Genomic DNA, 20,575 nt, shown 5'->3' on the forward strand with positions numbered 1-20,575 from the left:
AATGAAGAGAGATGACAAGCATCAATCATTAGTTTTTCATTGTGCGTTGCAACACCTTAGTTGTTCATTGATTGCTTTCTCATATGTGCGTTGACCGCGGGCCTTCAGCAGACCAAGTAACCCCTTGCTGGAGCCAGTGACCTTGGGTTCAAGCTGGTGGGCTTTTGCTCAAACCAGATGAGCCCACGCTCAATATGGCGACCTCGGGGTCTCCAACCTGGGTCCTCTGCATCCCAGTCTGACGATCTATCCACTGCGCCACCGCCTGGTCAGGCTAATATGTTCTTAATACCAGTGTCAACTTAAAAATCCTTCAGTGCACCAACCTCTTTCCCAGAGTGGGACTTTCATGGAGTCAAGGGACTGAGAACCCTGGGCCCTTTCAAAAGGCTTGCTCTACTCATTGCCTGCCCTCTTCAAGCCTCATGGCCTAGGCACAGGGACCTGAGGCACAGAATGAGAGCTTCATTTTGTGATTGAGAATGGTGAGACCAACCCTTCTCCTCTGCCACTATCCAGTTATTTCTCTTCCTTCCCTAGAGGCCATACTTTGGCTTAAAGTTTCAAGAAATGAAGAGAGCGTTCTGTGGAGAGTGAGGCTGAGAAGTAAACATCTTGGCCAAATGTAGAAGACCAAAAGTAGGCCAATGATAAGAGAAAAAAAAAACAATTACTATTCATTATTTGCTTTTTTGTTTTCCTAACTCTGCTTGGTAGACTTGTGAGTGTGAGGGGAAACTGGGAGAGGAGAAGAGGGTGAAGGAACATAGTAAGGAGCCAAATGGAGGATTAGGAAACTAAGAAGAAGGCTAGAGGGAAGGAAAGGCTAACACGGGTGCAGCCAGCTCATTGTGGGCGCTTCCTGCAGAACCAGGAGATGTTGATTGTGGCTGGGTCACAAGGGCCATTTCTAACTCTGGGGCATTCCCAGTCAAGGAGAATCTGCAAGACTGGCCTGAGCCCAATTATCCTAACATAAGAAAAGCTGTGATCTGGAGCTAGAGCCCTAGAGCCACTCCCCGTTCTTGGCCTGCCATCCCTTGCCATCCCCCATCTGCCCCAATGACTCCAACCCAGACCCCCAGAAAGGGTCAGGCAGCTGATCCAACTATTCCTGTAGGTGGGCTTCAGCATGGAAACAATGTGGGACTGTGAAAAGCCCAGAAGACTCTGTGGGAGATAAAGGAGGATGGGAACAGAACCTTTTTTGGTAAAAACGAAGCATTGCCCTTAGTGCTGAGGAGTGGGGGCCCTGCTCGGGAATGTTAACCTTTCCCCAGGCAAGTCTGCGGGAGAAGGAGAGTGGCTACTTGCAGAAAGGACTCTGTCCCTCAAACCCATAGCCCAAGACAGCACAGGGCACAGGTGCCTCTCTGGAACAAACTGGCTCCCTGCAGACAGCTACTGAGTTCAGTTTGGCCCTCTCCTTCTCCTGCCAAGGTCCAAGGGGATGTTGACTGATCATTCATTTCCCTCTCACCTCAGAGTGCAGTGAGCGGTCTTGGGGGATATGACTTTCTCTCCACTCCTCTCTGCCTCACAAAGGCAGGGCAGGGTCCCCCCGCCTCCGTGTTGTTTTTTCACAGTGGGCTCAGATGAATGTTCCGCTGCCCAACAACCTGATTCTGCTATCCCATGGCTCTGTCCCGGGTGTGCCACACACATTCCTTACTCTTACTGCCTCTGAAGACATTTACTCAAAGATAAGGCTTATTGCCAAGCCCATCCTCCTGCTAGGCCTTCGGGAAATGGCTTATCAGAGAGGTTTGTGACCAAAATGGTCTGATCCTTTCTTCCACCTCAGGAGAGGGTGGGTCTGGAAGCAGAAGGAGTCTTTTGTGTCTTCCACAGCAAGGGAAAATGAATCAGCCGAGGCTTTCGTCTGTGTGCCCCTCCTCAGCACCATGGAATGCCCAGTCCCACTCCTACCACCCTTGCCAGCCTGGGAGGGCCCTCCTGGCCCCGGTGTGGCAGGCCCAGTTGGGAGCAGGCCGGAATTCCCAGGGACAAAGCTCTGATTCACCAGCTGAGCCCTGACATAGCCACCCTCTTCAGATTCTTGGGGGGTCAGGAAACAAACAGGGCGATGGCTCCCGCCTCCTAGCCTGGCACAGCTCTGCCTGCCCTCCCTGAGGGAGCCCGCTCAGAGCCTGTCAGCACTCTGCCTGTACCTCACCAGGCACTGGGCCTGGATTCGTGCTGAGGGGAATCATGGAGCTGCCCAGTCCTGCGACAGAGCCCCCAGGCAGCACAGGTATTGCCAGCCCACGGGGGCACAGGGTGGCTGAGTTGGGAGTTTTGCCCCAGGACCTTGCTGCTCCCTCATTTCCCTTTTAGTATGTGGCTGCAAACTGGTTTTAATGGAATGATTGGTTTTCTAAATTGCTTGGAGAGTCTTGTGTGGGGAAGAAGTCTTGGGGGGGGTGAGAACAGACAGTGGGACGGGGGGGTGGTGGCCACCAACAGGACCATGTTCTTTCCACAGAAGGCAAGCAGGTGGACAGGCAGGCGGTGGGTTTCCCCAGGTGGGGGTGGAGAGGTTCAGTTGAGATTTGCTTCTCCACACTCTTCCTTGCACCACCCTCAACTGTGCCCCTGGCTGGGCACCCCTGGCATTGTGGTGGAGATAGCTAACTACTTAGGGCTATTTGGCACAACCCCATTCCTCCAATCCCCACATTACTCCTCAGGCTCTGAGCTTGAGTGCCCAAGAAGAGATTTTGATAGGCTTTATGGCTGGTCTTCTGAACTGCCAATTCTGGTCAGAGTCATTTGCAGATCAGGATCCAAACTGTGGCTTTAGCCCTTTCTCAATCCATGGAAGAGAAACAGTGCTCTTTGGAGTGATTTCCAGGCTTCCTGACTGTGGTAGGAAATGAAGGTAGGGAAGAGGGAGAAGGGCAGCCCTGAGCTTTCTTTTTCAGAAGTTCGATAAATTATGGGACTCTGAAATAGAAGCCTACAGCTCACCTTAAATGCTGTGCTTGCCAGTATTTGGGCAGTTCTAAGAAGCTCTTACCTAATGCAAGGACTTCTTGGGTCACATCAGGGCAGTAGTCCTGGCAGAATTTACAATATCAGAGTAAAACTGATATAGTCAGCAGTCGTATGCGACTGACCTATACCAGGAATGGACCTTGCAATAAACGGAGCCACCGAGTCTTCCTCTATCTCACCCCCGAACACGCCTTTCTGTTCCCTTGTTCACAACTACCCCCGCCCCCCCATTGTCCTCCTGCAGACCAGGCTGTGGCACACTCCAGGGATTACAGGATGTCTGTGTTTCTGTCCAGGTTAGAGCTGCTGCCACCACCCCTGCACCTCCTCAGGATGGTGCTGGGGTTTTCTGCCTAAGCCCAAAGCTGCTCAACGGGTCTATTGGTGCTGGAGCCCTGGAACCACCAGCCATGAATCTGTGTTGGAATGAAATCAAGAAGAAGTCTCACAACCTCCGGTAAGGCCTGATCCCTATGAACAGGGGCTCTGGGGACCTCGCTGGGACAGTGTTGAGCTCCTTTTGCTGATGCAGCTTGTGTCAGCCTCTCATCAGCTTCACTATCCCCTTTCTCCTCCCTTTCCTTCTCTGGCACTGGGGAGAAAACCCTGGGTCTGGAGACTTGGATGTGAACCTCAGGTTTAAGTAGCTGTGTCACCTTGGATAAGTGGTTTGCGTTATCTGAATTTTAGTTTCTACTTGTTTGTATTGTTTTTAAGGGGAAAAATGGGTAGAAGAATAGTACCTGCCGTAACTACCTCACAGTGTTGTCATGAGGATTCAAATAAGATCTGAAAATGCTTACTAAACTGAAAAGCACTGATATACATTACTCCTTCCTCCTGCTCTTCTCATAACTGTTTTCCATCTTAATTGATCTCATCTGGTCTTTTTCCCATCCTTTCATCCCTCTCTATTCCCATCCATTGGTTATTAACCCAACTAGTACTCCCCAGACTAAGGGCAAATCAGTAAGAACTGAAAAGCAATTTCTCTGTCAGTTGTTCCTCCCTACCCCTGTGTGTATTCCTATCCCATACCACTGCCTATCATCAAAACACAAATCCATAGTTTCTGGTGCTCTGCTGGGGATGAGGCAGTGTGAAGAAGTTGAAAAAAATGCAGGCTCTGGAGTCAGATATACCTAAGTCCAGATCATAACATTATCAGTGACTTGACTGTGCAACCTTGGGTAAATTATTTAACCTCTCTGTGCAATAGTAGTGCCTACCAAATAAAGTTGCTCTGAGAATTTGTGGTTGCAAAAATTTAGGTAAAGGGTTTATTATTGTCAGCTAAGGGGAATGGGTTCAATGGCTGCACACAGCCTCGGCTGGCTGCCAGCTTCCTACCACTTAGATCTCAGATCATGGTTCCTTTGTGGGGGGAGGCAGACAGAGATGATTATACAGCACACATTTTTCATATGCCATATGTTAAACCTTTAGCATATGTTGCTATCATTCTTTGGGACCCCTGAACCTTTTCTATTTCTATGCATCCTTACACACGTGAGTGCCCGTACTCAGTCCCTTGACTCGAACTTCCCACTTACTGCATCCTCTCATGCGCAGATAGAAGGCTCTGGGAGGAGCAGTTTGGCATGACTTGAGTTCCTCTAGGGCAAGAAGACAGCTGTTACGTCTAACAGCTTTGCTCAGTGTTCTACCCTTCCCAGCCTGATGCAGGTTATGTGACTGAAGTAACTAAAGTCCATAAAGTGACATGTCAAACCACTTAAGTTTGAGATACCTCCCCATCCATGCTTCTACCATTGGTTTTAGTACTGACCTCTGTGGGTGGGTAAGAGGGAGGGCTCTGGAATCCCTAAACCAGAGTAATTCCCCTTTAATCTGTTTTATGTATTAATGGTCCACATAAATGCTTGCTTTGGGAGAAAATGTTTTTCCACTGGAAAAAAAAAAAGACTGAAAATCACTGTTCCTTCCCATTGTGTGCAGCGCTCGCCTAGAAGCCTTCTCAGACCACAGTGGAAAGCTTCAGCTCCCTCTCCAAGAGATCATTGACTGGCTCAGCCAAAAAGATGAGGAATTGTCAGCTCAGCTGCCCCTACAAGGGGATGTGGCCCTGGTGCAACAGGAAAAGGAGACACATGTGGTAGGTTAGAGTCACGGAGGCCATGGTGTGTGCCTCGTAGTTGGAAAGGGATCTCTTCTCAATACCCTGACAGAAAGACACCCAGTCTCTGGTTAGACACTTAAAGTAACAAGAAACAGCTTGCAGTCTTAGACATCTGTGGGTAGCACTCCAAAGAGAAAGTCAAATGTTTTCTCTTTATTTCTTTCATCAAATATTGCCCTTCCTTAAAATCCTGTTCTAATTTTTTTATTGAGAGAGAGAGAGAGAGAGAGAGAGAGAGAGAAGGACAAATAGGGACAGACAGGAAGGAGAGAGATGAAAAGCATCAATTCATCGTTGCGGCTCCTTAGTCTCCTTAGTTGTTCATTGATTTATTTCTCATATGTGCCTTGACTGGGGGGGCTGCAGTAGAGTGAGTGACTCTTTGCTCAATCCAGCGACCTTGGGTTCAAGCCAGCAATCTTGGGTTCAATCCAGCAACCTTGGGCTTCAAGCCAGCAACCTTTGGGCTCAAGCCAGCGACCATGGGGTCATGTCTATGATCTCATGCTCAACTCATTGACCCCACACTCAAGCTGGTGAGCCCACACTAAAGTCGGTGACCTCAGGGTTTCAAACCTGGGTCCTCCTTGTCCCAGTCTGACACTTTATCCACTGTACTACCACTTGGTCAGGTAATCCTCTTCTACTTTCTAATGAAGAATGAACATAACATTAAGTGAAAACACACAGGGTACAAATCATATACAGGTAGATCTCAATTGTATAAAAATCTATATAGATATTTGTACATGTATACAGACATGTGAAAATATAAGAAGGAGCTATATAAAAATATTCACAGTGTATAACAACTCTAGGTGATTAAATTAGAGTTTTTAAATTTTTTATTCTTTTCAAAAATTCCTAAGACTTCTGTGACATATATTACTTCTATAGTCATAAAATAACAGAGACTTCTTAAAAATAAAAATAAGTGCATGGGAAGAAATTATCATTATATGACATGACAGAGATGTTAGCTAACGTTCCAATGGCACGATATTGCGATACAAATGTATCAAATGAGTATATCATATACCTTAAACTTGCATAATATTATATGCCGATTATATCTCAATTTAAAATGTATACAGAATGGAATACAATACAGCAAGAAAATAAAACTTTAATTGTGTGCCACAGCATGGATGAATTTTAAAGACAGTATGTTAACTGAAAAAAAACAGGTATAAAAAGAAGATATACTATATGATTTCATTTAGATAAATTTTAAAAATGGAAAAGCTAATCATTGGTATCACAGGACAAAATAGTGGTTAAGCTACTGGGAGTGGAGGGTGGGATAATGCCAAAGGGTCAAGTTACACTGAGGAAGAAAAAAGGTTGTCAATTGTAGGATGAAATGTAAAGCAATTGAAATACTTTCCCTCCTGTTGACTTTGTTGCTAAACTTCACAGGCTTTTATGGAAGATGTCAAGTCTCGAGGCCACTATATCTACTCTGTGCTGGAGTCAGCTCAGGCCTTCCTGTCCCAGCATCCATTTGAGGAATTAGAAGAATCCCATTTGGAGAGCAAAGGTAGGTGGTCTTCCTCTCTTCCACTTTCTTCTTGAACTATGAACCACAAAACAGCTTCCTGCCTTCTCCAAACTCATTTTCTCAACTATTACCTAGAAAGGTAGTTTTCTTCTAGGAGTCCAAAGTTGGGGAAGAGAAAGATTCATACTGCAAGAAAAAGCAAAGAGAATGGAGTCTGGAGCAAGGTACACCAGTGTGTGGCCCAAAGATGTATGGGGCTCTGGAGTATCATGTGTGGCCTTCTAATGAAGCATGAATAAGGAAAAACACAAGACTCAAATGTATTGAACTGACTCAGTGAATTGAAGTAGTAGTATATCCTTCTAAAACATTCTTCTTTTTTCCAACATAGAGAGACATATGACAGTGCTCTAGTCAACAGCAAGTAAAAACAAAACAAAACAAAAAACTTTTAAAATCTGAAAAGTTAGGTGATGACTTTGGAGAAGAAAATTGATAATGGCTTTTTGATACTGACCCTAGTGACTTCTAGTCCCTTCTCTCAATAGAGTGGGCAACTCTAGGTCTAGGTACATATAAGGCAGCTGGTATCCATGGTGATTAGGTTTGAGAGGTTGCCTAGCAAGCCCTCTTTTCCAGAGGAATCTTCTAATTCTCTGAAATTGGCTATGAATAGCCTGGAAGGACCATTATTTATATATATATATATATATTATATATATTTCTTTATATATATATATTTTATTTATTCAGATTAGAGAGAGTAGAAAGAGAGAGAACGGGGAGAAGGAATAGGAAACAGCAACTCATAGTTGCTTCTTGTATGCACCTTGACTGGGCAAGCCCAAGGCCTTGAACTGGTGACCTCAGCATTCCACATCAACACTTTATCCACTGCACTACCACAGGTCAGGAGGTCTTTAGTTGAGCCCTTTGTCAATGCCATTGACCCTCTTATTTACTTTGAGCTCCTCAGTGGGAAGCTATTACTGAATTTACTGCTCAATAGGCTTCAGATAGGACAAGCTCCAGAAGAGAAGGACAGTTCCAATAAGCCTGGAGTTTTAGGGCTCTGAATCTAATTCTGAGAGGAGGATTGAGAAGGAAGAGGAAACCTACAGGTTAGGTGCCTAGATGGAAAAACTGAGCAAGTTACACTGACCTTTCCTGGGTTGGGCCTTCATGAAATGCATCTGTTCTTTGAATGGAAGTGGGCAGCAAACACTAATGCAAAACCACATTCCAGGGTCATGTGAATAGGACTCTGGATGATTTGCCTCACTATGCCTCTTAATATATTTTACTCACTATTTACCTTGCACATTGTAAAGAACATAAGGAGCCTGACTTGTGGTGACACAGCCTATTAAGCATTGACCTGGAATGCTGAGATCACTGGTTCAAAACTCCAGGCTTGCCTAGTCAAGGCACGTATGAGAAACAACTACTATGAATTGATGCTTCCTGTTCCTTGTCCTCTCTTTCTCTCTCTCTATCCTCTTTCTAAAATCAATGAATAATTTTTTTTTACTTTTTTATTTTTATTTATTCATTGTAGAGAGGACATAGAGTGAATGTGTGTGAGAGAGAGAGAAAGGGGGAGGAGCAGGTAGCATCAACTCCCATATGTGCCTTGACCAGGCAAGTGCAAGGTTTCAAACCGGCGACCTCAGCATTCCATGTGTGGACACTTTATCCACTGTGCCAACACAGGTCAGGCAATGAATAATTTTTTTTTTACAAGGACAGAGAGTCAGAGAGAGGGATAGATAGGGACAGACAGACAGGAACGGAGAGAGATGAGAAGCATCAATTATTAGTTTTTCGTTGTGACACCTTAGTTGTTCATTGATTGCTTTCTCATATGTGCCTTGACCGTGGGCCTTCAGCAGACCAAGTAACCCCTTGCTTGAGCCAGTGAGCTTGGGCTCAAGCTGGTGAGCTTTTTGCTCAAACCAGATGAGCCCGTGCTCAAGCTGGCGACCTCTGGGTCTCGAACCTGGGTCTTCTGCATCCCAGTCTGATGCTCTATCCACTGCGCCACTGCCTGGTCAGGCTGAATAAAATATTTAAAAAAAAAAAAAAATTAAATATAGAAATTTTAAAAATAGAATAACTCTAACCAATATTCTTTTAAAAGAAAAAAGAACAGGCCCTGGCTGGTTGGCTCAGTGGTAGAGCATCGGCCTGGCGTGCAGAAGTCCCTGGTTCGATTCCCGGCCAGGGCACACAGGAGAAACGCCCATCTGCTTCTCCACCCCTCCCCCTCTCCTTCCTCTCTGTCTCTCTCTTCCCCTCCCGCAGCCGAGGCTCCATTGGAGCGAAGTAGGCCCAGGCATGGGGATGGCTCCTTGGCCTCTGCCCCAGGCGCTAGAGTGGCTCTGGTCGCGACAGAGCGACGCCCCAGAGGGGCAGAGCATTGCCCCCTGGTGGGCAGAGCGTCGCCCCCTGGTGGGCGTGCCGGGTGGATCCCGGTCGGGCGCATGCAGGAGTCTGTCTGACTGTCTCTCCCCGTTTCCAGCTTCAGAAAAATACAAAAAAAAAAAAAAAGAAAGAAAGAAAGAAAAAAAAAACATAAGGAAAGCCTCATGATAAAAGAGATGGAAATCAACAACATAATCTCTTGACTATGGTAGTGAATCCAAGAACCTACACATGTGATAAAATTGCATCGAACTAAATGCAAGTACACAGACAAAAAAGTATGAGCAAAACTGGGGAACTCTGAACATAATTGGTAGATTGCATCAATGTTGATATCCTGGTTGTGATAATATAGTAAAGCTTTTCAAGATGTTACCATTTGTGGAAACTGGGTAAAAGGAGCATGAGATCTTTGTATTATTTCTTACAACTGCATTTACATCTATAATGATCTCAAAATAAAAAGTTTAATTAAAAAAAAACTGAATGTACAAAAGAAGCTCAACCACAGGAAAATATGTATTTGTGTAAATACACATTTGTATATTTATACAGATATGCATTTGTGTAAACATAGGCAAAAATGCACACACGTGCATGCACACCCATGTACATCTTACAAAAGGCTGTCTTTGTTTGTCTTTCCCTTGTGCTTACCCTTCCTGATTGGCCGGACCTGACTTCCTACCTATCCTTGCAGATACCTCTCCCAGACAGCGGATCCAGAATCTTAGCCGCTTTGTGTGGAAACAGGCGACTGTAGCCAGTGAACTATGGGAGAAGCTGATAGCCCGCTGTGTGGACCAGCACCGCCACATTGAGCGCACTCTGGAGCAGCTATTGGAGATCCAAGAGGCCATGGAGGAATTAAGCACTACTCTGACCCAGGCTGAGGGTGTTCGAGCAACTTGGGAGCCCATTGGGGATCTCTTCATTGATTCACTCCCTGACCACATCCAAGCTCTTAAGGTATGCGGGCTCCCTTACCTGGCTACAGTCCACTCTGATACCTGACACATGTCCCAGACCCTGACAAGTTTACTGCTCTTGAGAGTCCATTGTTGACTAGGACTGCAACCAAGCCTACCATTTTATGTGCTGGATTTGGGGGCTAGTTTAGCTGGAATCTCCTCTGTCTTTCTACTGTCTTCTCTTTCTTTGGTGTTTTCTGAGAGTAAGAAAGGAGGACAACGACAGTGGCCACCCACATCTTAGTCCTGTTACCCTAATAGACAAACACCTACGTTTTGCTACTGAAACAAAATCTCTGAGTGATGAAGAATTTGAGGTGAATGACTAATGGTTTCTCTTTCACACTCTCTGTCCATTGTGGGACTTGGGTCCTGGTGCTACAGCTATTCAAAGAAGAATTCTCCCCCGTGAAAGATGGAGTGAAGTTGGTGAATGATCTGGCCCATCAACTCGCCATTTCTGATGTGCACTTGTCAATGGAGAATTCCCGGGCCCTGGAGCAGATCAACATCCGGTGGAAACAGCTACAGGTACAGAAGTCTGGAATGATCCATGGGGAAGAACTTCAATATAATTAGGTATGGGGCAAGATTCTCTAGGCCCAAAGGAAGTGAAGGAGCATTGAAATGGGACCTGCATAGGAGAAGAATAGTAGAGAATTTGGGGACAGAGAACAGGCTTCTCAACCTCTAAGCTACAGGGAGTGCTTGAAATGAAGATCTGAAAGGGACCTGTCTAAATATGGATGCTTAGGTTATACAGGGACAGATGAAGAATGACTGTGTCCTGAAATTTGGGATGCTTGTCTCTGGCCCCTGGGAGTGCTGTGGGAGGACTAGCAGTTGGGTGATGGTAGAAGGAACTGGAACTACAAAAGAACCAGCCTATAAGGATATTCTCAAAGATTCCTAGAGGTGCATGAAAATCCCACACTATAATATCTGGAATGAATTCCCACACTGACTGACTTACTACTTATTCTTTCCCTAGGTGTCAGTTGGTGAGAGGCTTAAGCAGCTCCAGGATGCCCACAGGGATTTTGGGCCTGGGTCACAACACTTCCTCTCCTGTACGTGAGACAAACTGGACTTCACTTAGCAGAGCCTTAGCCACTTTCCAAGAGAGTCTACTCTTGTCCCTTGGGGACCTAGTGGAACCCAGTATACCTTGGCATTCCTAATGCAATAACGATAAAGCCGTGTAGTATAGTAGTTTAAAGGATAAGCTCTCAAATCAGAGAGATCTAGGTCTGAGTCATAGCTCTTTGACTTTATAGCTGAGCAAGCTTGAAAAAAAATAGCTTAACCTTTCTGAACCTCAGTTTTCCCATATATAAAAAGAAGTAAAAATATTACCTGGTTCACAAGGTTATGGGAATTAAATGACTATTTTTTCAACAATATTTATTGAGGGCCTACTTTGGGCCAGGTACTCTTCTAGGCACTGGGGCTATATCAGTGAACAAAACAGAGAGAAGTTTCTACACTTTTAGAACTTAAATTCTAGGGAGGGAAACCAGACCATAAACAAATAAGTAAAAAGTCTATGAGGCAAGTTGGTGACAAGTGCTCTGGAAAAAAGCAGCTAAGGCATGACTAGGAAGTGATGGACTTGAGCGGGGGAGGCATTGAAATTCTGAATGGAGTGGTCAGGAAAGGTCTCACTGAGAACATGGCAATGGAGAAGAAACCTCAGGAGGTAAGGGTATGAGCCGGGTGGATATCTGTGGGAAGAGCATTTCAGGGAAAGGGAACAGCAACTTCCAGGACCTTAAGGCAGGGCTTGCCTAATGTACAGCAAAGAGGCTGGTGTAGAACGGAGCAAAGAGGGTAGAGAGTGTGGCATCAGAGTGTTAGGAAGAGGCCAGAGTACAGAGGGCCTTGTAGATTAGGGTAAGAACTTAGTATTTTATTCTGAATGGAATGCAAAACCTTTGGAAGGGTTTGAGCAGAAAGATGATATGAGTTGAATGATGTTTCAACAGAGTCAGTGTTGAAGTTGAGAGGGGGAACAGGGAGACCTGTTAGGAAGTGTACTGCAATAACCCAGGTGAAGGATTGTGGTGACTCAGCTCATGGTGGTAGCAGTGGAGATGGTGGCAATATACAAATCTGGACATTAGATATGTACACAAAGCATTTAGAAGAGTATCTGGCACATTGTAGGAGCTCAGTAAATGTTAATGGCAGTTAGAACTATTACTATTATAGTCGCAGGTATTATACCTGCAGAGGGCTCTTGTACTTAGGGAAATAGCCATGAGGAGGTTGCCCAGGTGACTGAACCTCTCCTGAAACATCCAGAAGGTAAATTCCTGGAGCAGAGAGGGATATCTTTTATAGAGTTCCTCAGCTTCAAAGAGAAACAGGCATTACCATTCCCCACTGTCCTACAGGACTACGTAGCTTGGTCTTCCTGGGGAAGGCCATTGAGCCCCAAGAAGAATGTAGGTTCCACTCCTTATCCACAGAAGCACTCCAGCTACCTATAGCTGAATGGGTAGAAATGCCAGCCTGGTTAGGGAGAAGATAGTCAGGGTGGGCAAGGTCAGATATTCCTGTTCATGCCCTTGCCACGTCTCTGGCATGTGAGGATATCAATGACAACCTCTTCTCCCGCTTTTGCTTTAAGATCAAAGAGAGAAATGTGTTCATTAGTTTTTTTCCCTCCACCTTAGCAGCTGTGAAGAGCTGGCAATGAGGCAGATTTCCCCTTTGGGGCTTGACATCTTCTTGGGAGGACAGAACAGGGGAGTCCCTAGGGGCCTAAAGAGCATTGACGGCCATCTTCTTTCTCTTCTCCTTTACCAGCCTCTGTCCAGGTTCCCTGGGAAAGAGCAATTTCACCCAATAAAGTTCCCTACTACATCAAGTGAGTGACCGTCTCAATCAGAAGCGGGTCAGTCACCTGCCCTCACCCCTCCCTGGCCTTTTTTTCTGTCTGTCCCTGTCACTCCTTATCTGTTGGGATTCCTTCATCCAACCCAGTTCTTCCTCCTACTCATCTCAAGAGCTCAAGATTCTACTAGGGTAAAGGGGAACCCTTGTGCTTCCGGACCTTCAGGGTTCACCCCTAGATCCTGCAGCTCCTGCATCCAACCTGTCACTGAGTGGTGTGCGCATGTGTGCGGGCGGTGAGGGGTGGTGTGGATGCTTGTGATATTGATGCTTTTGTTTGTAGCCACCAGGCTCAGACCACATGCTGGGACCATCCCAAGATGACCGAGTTATACCAAACCCTGGGTAAGAATGCGAGGTTTCCATAGAGGGTGGGGATTCAGCTGCCTTTGTTCTATGAGAACAGAAGGGACTCCCATTTTATAAGCAGGTGGGCATGAAAGTGAGTGCCTTGTTTTTCCTCCAGCTGCCTCCTCTCAGTTTCCATCTGAACCTCCCTCACCTGGAGGCTCTACATTCCCCCTGGACCATTCTATTATCACATTAGGGGATTATGCTTATAGATATGAACCAGATGTGCTTTGAAAGACACTGTCCAGGAAGTAATGAATGTGATTCTCGCGTGCCTTATCTTGGGCTACTAACAGAGACTCACCATGTGGCTGCAAATTTTATCCATGTTGATGTATGTGAATTTAGTTCATTTATTTTAACTGCTGTAGAGTGCTTCATTTGTTGTATATACCAGTTTCTTCACCCAGTCTACTGTTGATAGACATTTGAGTGTTTCCAGTTTGGAGTTAATAAGAACAGTGCTACTGAAGAGCTCTTGTTAATGTCTTCTGGTGCACCTGTTCATGTTTTTTCAGATTACAGGTCTAACATTGTTTCAGCATTTAACAAGCATTATAAAAATTGAAACAGACTAGAAAACATGAAAGAGAGCACAACAAATCTTTATTTAGCAAGTCATGTTTGATATTATTTTGTTTTTACTTTATCAAATCTAATAAGGCATTATTTCCTGAAATGTTTGAACAGTTATTTATACATGTTCACATAAGTATATATATTTTGGACCGTGATGTAAAATGAATTTCTCATTATGTGTCTTTGTCAAAAAGACATTTGAAAAACTGATCTGAATATATAACTGACTGTGTTGTAGGATACCTGAATGTTTAATTTTATGGGATAATACCATGTTGTGTTCCAAGGTGAACACTTCCACCAGCAGTTACATAGTGATTCATCCACACCTTTGATGACACTTGCTATTGTCAGACTATTATATTTTGCTGAGCTGGTGAGTACATAATGGTATCTTGTAGTTTTAATTTGTAATCCCCTGATCTAAGTGGGTCTCTTTCCATTCTTTGCAGCTGATCTGAACAACATTAAGTTCTCAGCCTACCGAACTGCCATGAAGCTACGCAGAGTCCAAAAGGCACTGCGCTGTAAGTCTCCCATCACACTTCCCTTATGGCCTTCCCCCCACTCCTTACGTTTCTCATCTGTCAATTCATTCCCATTTTCATCCCACCTTGGCTGGGGTTGTTGATTGGCTTGGTGGGAACCCTCCAAAGGCTGGTGGATATACTGGCTGTGCACACTGGCTTTTTCCAGGGCCTTTCCATTCTTCCCAAGACCCAGACTTGTTTCCAAATAAACCCACAGCTATCCTCTTCCTTCTCCCTTCTTCCCTACCCAACATGGGTCAAGCAACTGCTTTATGGCAGGAAGTATCCTAGCTCATGGTTTGGAGCCACGAGAGGCTTGTGTTCTTTTGCCATCTTGGGGTTATTGGATGAAGCAGCAGATCCGCTGAAACATATGCCAGTGGTTAGGGGACAGTATAGCTGCAGATATACTGTGCCTTGTGGCCTTTCTCAGAGACACTGTTTAATATATATATATATATATATTGTATTTTTCTGAAGCTGGAAACGGGGAAAGACAGTCAGACAGACTCCCCCATGCGCCCGACCGGGATCCATCTGGCACGCCCACCAGGGGTGACGCTCTGCCCACCAGGGGGCAATGCTCTGCCCCTCCGGGGCGTCGCTCTGCCGTGACCAGAGCCACTCTAGCGACTGGGGCAGAGGCCAAGGAGCCATCCCCAGCGTCTGGGCCATCTTTGCTCCAATGGAGCCTTGGCTGCGGGAGGGGAAGAGAGAGAGAGAAAGGAGGGGGGGTGGAGAAGCAAATGGGCGCTTCTCCTATGTGCCCTGGCCGGGAATTGAACCCAGGTCCCCCGCATGCCAGGCCGATGCTCTACCACTGAGCCAACTGGCCAGGGCCTCAATATTGCTGATATGACTGTCTAGGCTGCTTCCAACACTGGGGGTAATTAGAGAGTCCTCCTGAGGTAGGTATGTCACAATTACCCAGGCACACCTGAGCCTTCACAAATGGTGGCTAGATTCTCAGAACAAAGTCCATGGACAAACATATTTGCAGTTGAAATATGTATAAAAATTTTAAATGAGATATGTCCAACAAAGAGGGTGAGTTTATTCACATCCCACCATCTTCTTGAAATTGATGTCAAAGAACATATGGGTATAGAAACATTTTGGGTTAATTTAGGGAGCTTTTTGCTGCCTTCCTCTCCCTTGGAATGAGTGTCTTGGTAAAGGGGAAGCTTGTATCATATTTACAAATGGTTTTTCTGAAGATTGAGTCAATTTTGGAGAAGCTGGTGGCCTTATCTCCTTGCCTATCCTTTGAGGTTCTTGTTTTGGGCTATATATTTTCCCTTTCTTTTTTTTTCCAGTGGACCTGGTAACTTTAACCACAGCCCTGGAGATCTTTAATGAGCATGACCTTCAGGCTAGTGAGCATGTGATGGACGTGGTGGAGGTCATTCATTGTCTGACTGCCTTATATGAACGGCTGGAGGAAGAAAGAGGCATCCTGGTCAATGTGCCGCTCTGTGTAGACATGAGCCTCAACTGGCTCCTCAATGTTTTTGATAGGTAAAGGCTTGCAGCTCTGGAAGCATCCAGAATGAAATACAGTGGGACATCTGGAGTGGGCCTGGTGGGAAGAGATTGCTGCCATGGTGGACTTGGACCCGACTCAGTATGGAGCATGGTTAGCACAGAGTTCTGCTAAGGTCAACTCTGTGAGGGAAGTAACTGCCAAGATGTTAACCTTTTACATATATTTATGTTCTTAGTCTCTTCTCTTAAATCTAGTGGTCGCAGTGGAAAGATGCGAACATTGTCCTTTAAGACTGGCATTGCGTGCCTGTGTGGCACAGAAGTGAAGGAAAAACTGCAGTGTGAGTATAAGTTCAAAGTCTGGAAGTGGAGTGTGGTGGAGGGAGAAGTGTGGTGGGAAGAAGGAAGGTATAAGACAAGTAGAAGGTAGGTCCTCTGACTCAGCAGAGGGCTGCTCAGGATTACCTTGTGATACTTCCTGGTCCAGGATACTTTAGAGCAGTGGTCCCCAACCCCTGGACTGTGGACTGGTACCAGTCCGTGGGCCATTTGGTACCCGTCCGCAGAGAAAGAATAAATAACTTACATTATTTCTGTTTTATTTATATTTAAGTCTGAACGATGTTTTATTTTTTAAAAATGACCAGATTCCCTCTGTTACATCCGTCTAAGACAGGGGTCCCCAAACTACGGCCCCGCGGGCCACATGCGGCCCCCTGAGGCCATTTATCCGGCCCCCGCTGCACTTCCGGAAGGGGCACCTCTTTCATTGGTGGTCAGTGACAGGAGCATAGTTCCCATTGAAATACTGGTCAGCTTGTTGATTTAAATTTACTTGTTCTTTATTTTAAATATTGTATTTGTTCCCATTTTGTTTTCTTACTTTAAAATAAGATATGTGCAGTATACATAAGGATTTGTTCATAGTTTTTTTATAGTCTGGCCCTCCAATCGTCTGAGGGACATTGAACTGGCCCCCTGTGTAAAAAGTTTGGGGACCCCTGGTCTAAGACTCACTCTTGACACTTGTCTTGTAAGTTCGACAATTATATTTAAAAATACCACAGTTTTTACGCCAGTCGCATAATTTTATTTTGTGCATTTATCCGTCCCACCCTAAAGGTCGGTCCGTGAAAATATTTTCTGACATTAAACCGGTCCGTGCCCAATGAAGGTTGGGGACCACTGCTTTAAAGAACCCATAGTAGCCAAAGGCTAAGATGGGCCTAAGGCCTGTTTTTATTCCCAGTGTTACTCCGGTGGGTTTGATTTCTCCTAATCTGATGTAATTTCTTTACCAGGATCTGAGTTAGCATCTTCTCTTAAATCTAGTGGTCGCAGTGGGAAGAGGCGAACATTGTCCTTTAAGAGTGGCAATTATCTCCTGTTTTTGGTTTATCCATGCCAGTGTTTCTTTCCATTTTTGTGGATAATTGAGATAATACTATAGTTTCAGACTACACAAGCTAGGATGGGATAGGGCACACAAGCTGTGACTCATGTTCAGGCACCCCTGAGTCACATACCTTCTAATCTTACTTGTTGAGAATCTGTTTTCCCAATAGTGTTATGTTTGTGTCTGGCACTGCTCTTACACACTGCTCTTACACACAGCTGGGGTACTCAGAGCCTGGACTTTCCAATTCTATTTCCCCATGGCCTATCAGGCTTCTCCCTGTCCAGTCTGGAGCTCAAGCCACGTCACACATTCTACTGGAGACTTCCCATGTGATTATATGGACAGGGTGCAGTAATTCCTATTACTGGGAGATAGACAGAGAATTCTGTAGTTTTAACCTCTCTGGTGGATAGTACCTTTGCTTTCCCCTCCATCCTTCATCTTTTCTACAGCCGCATCTTTAGTTGTCAAGTGCTGACTGTGTGTTGACCACTGTGCTAAATGTGGTAAGTACTAGGTTCAGTTAGACGTGATCCCTGCCTGAGTGGTTTACAGTGCAGAGGAGGAGCCAGAAGTACACAGAAATCAGTTTTTATAAAGTGTTAATTAGACTAATCAGAATGGTAGATCATAAAAGAGAAATAACAGCAGTCTGGAAAAACTTTACAGGGAAGAAAACGTTTCAAAGCATGCCCATAGCTATGATATTATTTATTTTCCCCAACATTCCTTTGAGATGGGGTGGACAATGATTATTTGTCTTGAATTTACAAGTAAGGAAACTGAAGCATGAAGAGGTTCATGACTTACGTGAGGTTCTACAAGCTACTCAGTAATGGATCCAATACTAAAACCTAGGCCCTCTGTCTTCCATGTTTGTGTGTTTTCTAAGCCGTAGGTGAGATATGAAGCAGACAGACAATAATCTCTAGAGGAGATTTTCTAAAGTTGGGGTGGGGTGGGAGAGTTCCCACAAGGGCAGATGTAGCCCATATTCAAATAAAAGTACCACAGTCTGTTTCATAGTCACTTAAAGATACTTCTTAGATCAGTGGTAGTCAACCTGGTCCCTACCGCCCACTAGTGGGCATTCCAGATTTCATGGAGGGCGGTAGTGGAGCAACCAAAGTATAAATAAAAAGATAGATTTAACTATAGTACGTTGTTTTATAAAGATTTATTCTGCCAAACTTAGAGAAAATCTGACATAAAGTGCTTGGTAAGTAATTTATTATTATATGCTTTAACTTGGTGTAACTCTGCTTTATAAATTTTATAAAGTAAAGTTACTTCCCTACTTTATAAATCACCATTACTGTGGAACTGGTGGGCGGTTAGAAAATTTTACTACTAACAGAGATACAAAAGTGGGCAGTAGGTATAAAAAGGTTGACTACCGCTGTCTTAGATGATCAATCTCTTGAATTATCTCCTGTTTTTGGATTATCCATGCCAGTGTTCCTTTCCATTTGTGTGGATAATTGAGATAATACTATAGTTTCAGACTACACAAGCTAGGATGGGATAGGGCACACAAGCTGTGACTCATGTTCAGGCACCACTGAGTCACATACCTTCTAATCTTGCTGCTTGAGAATCTGTTTTCCCAATAGTGTTACGTTTGTGTCTGGCACTGCCCTTACACACAGCTTGCTCTCTGTCCTTCTCTCTCTAGCCTGTCTTTCTGATATTCTCTCTCTTGTGTCTGTCGTACTTTTCCTCTCTGAACTCAGAGAATGCTCCTTTTAGAACTCGGGCTTCTAGAAGTTCACGAATGGTCCTCTAGGTATTCCAATTTCAAAAGTCATTAGCTAAGTTTATGTCTCTTTCTCTGTCTTCTTTTTCTACTCTTTTTCCTTGTACTATTCTCTGGCCATTCCTACATCGGGGTTGATCACGACTTTTGGTGGGGCCAGCAGACCTCTTCAGCCAAGTAGCGAACTCAGGCAGCCAGTGTGACCAGCGCCACCTTGGTGTCCTGCTTCATGAGGCCATTCAGGTGCCCCGTCAGCTGGGGGAAGTGGCAGCCTTTGGGGGCAGCAATGTGGAGCCCAGTGTCCGTAGTTGCTTCCGTTTTGTGAGTATGGAACTGGGGAAGGTAGAAGGGAGGGGTAATGGGAGGGAGGGTTGAAAGAAGGGAGGGAGGACTAAGAGCTAGGGTTTTGATCTGAACTAGTCAGATATAAGGGAGTTTGCTGGGATGGAGCAACAGGGAAGAGGGTTCTCTGGGATTTTAGGGTTAGAGTCCTGCCAGGGAGGGTGCCAAGTCTACTAAGACAGGACAGAAGGTAGACACCTCTGGAAACTAAGCCAATCCAGGCCTTGCTAGTTCTCCTGCTCCTCTGAGAGCTGCCATTCGATGAATAAGACATGTTGGGCCTCAGTTATTACCATTTGGCTTCTTGTTTTCCTAGAGCACTGGGAAACCAGTCATTGAAGCTTCACAGTTCTTGGAATGGGTCAACTTGGAGCCCCAGTCCATGGTATGGCTGGCTGTTCTGCATCGGGTCACCATTGCTGAGCAAGTGAAGCATCAGACTAAGTGCTCTATCTGTAGGCAGTGCCCCATTAAGGGCTTCAGGTAGGGAAAACAATACCTGATGGAATGATAATAATTGTAAGTACACCATGTTGCAAATAAGTTATGTATTCAAAAAAATATTTCATAATTATATAATTATAGCTAATCAATTGTACATTGTTATATATTTTAGTAATTTTTATACTGCAGTTTAACTTTTTAAACAATCAGAAATATTTTCTTTTTGTTTTAATTGTATTATGAAATGTTGCAGACCTACAAAAACATACAGAGGTGTCAAAGGGGGTGCGTGAGGGAACGGCACAGAAAGGGAAGTAAGTTGCTCGTGGTTTCCCAGGAAATATTAAATAGAACCCAGAAACCCCAGCCTCCTAGCGTAAGAGCATCTATATTACAAATGGCATGCTGGCAAATGGTTCACAGCTGCCTCTCTAGAAAGCAAGAAGGAAACCCAATTTGTAGCATTTGCTATTTTCTATGATGTAAGTACTCCCACTGTGGCTGATGTCTGGCTACCCACAGGAGGTCGGAAAGAGATGTGCGGTTGCACACTCTTTACAGTATTTCCACCATGCAGATCCAATAGACATAAACAACCTCAGGGGTGTAGATAATAGTAAAATACTATTATTTTACTATTATTACTTCTGTTTTAATATCATATACTTCATTGTGAGTTTATATAATTTATTTTTAAAATAATGGCTGTATTTCTCAATCGGCTTGGAAAATCCCTGAAATTTTAACAATTGGCTCAT

The 20,575-nt window shown here is 44.8% G+C and overlaps 1 protein-coding gene across 2 annotated transcripts in view; it reads left to right on the forward strand.

The window, feature by feature from the left end:
• Window positions 1-20,575, forward strand: part of DRP2 (dystrophin related protein 2) — a 49,641-nt gene that overhangs the window by 15,671 nt on the left and 13,395 nt on the right. Inside the window, exons 1-14 of one of the 2 annotated variants that reach the window (XM_066249866.1) lie at window positions 2,137-2,254; window positions 3,294-3,454; window positions 4,957-5,113; window positions 6,557-6,677; window positions 9,763-10,031; window positions 10,418-10,564; window positions 11,025-11,103; window positions 12,845-12,905; window positions 13,215-13,276; window positions 14,314-14,388; window positions 15,708-15,909; window positions 16,132-16,217; window positions 19,195-19,352; window positions 19,690-19,856. In XM_066249866.1, the coding sequence (XP_066105963.1) occupies window positions 3,408-3,454; window positions 4,957-5,113; window positions 6,557-6,677; window positions 9,763-10,031; window positions 10,418-10,564; window positions 11,025-11,103; window positions 12,845-12,905; window positions 13,215-13,276; window positions 14,314-14,388; window positions 15,708-15,909; window positions 16,132-16,217; window positions 19,195-19,352; window positions 19,690-19,856 (1,631 nt within the window). In that variant the 5' untranslated portion in view covers window positions 2,137-2,254; window positions 3,294-3,407. Of the gene's footprint in view, window positions 1-2,136; window positions 2,255-3,293; window positions 3,455-4,956; window positions 5,114-6,556; window positions 6,678-9,762; window positions 10,032-10,417; window positions 10,565-11,024; window positions 11,104-12,844; window positions 12,906-13,214; window positions 13,277-14,313; window positions 14,389-15,707; window positions 15,910-16,131; window positions 16,218-19,194; window positions 19,353-19,689; window positions 19,857-20,575 lie in introns of those variants that run through there. The other variant, XM_066249864.1, reaches the window with a different exon arrangement.

The sequence above is a fragment of the Saccopteryx bilineata genome, chromosome X, assembly GCF_036850765.1.
Source record: "Saccopteryx bilineata isolate mSacBil1 chromosome X, mSacBil1_pri_phased_curated, whole genome shotgun sequence".
Lineage (NCBI taxonomy): Eukaryota > Metazoa > Chordata > Mammalia > Chiroptera > Emballonuridae > Saccopteryx > Saccopteryx bilineata.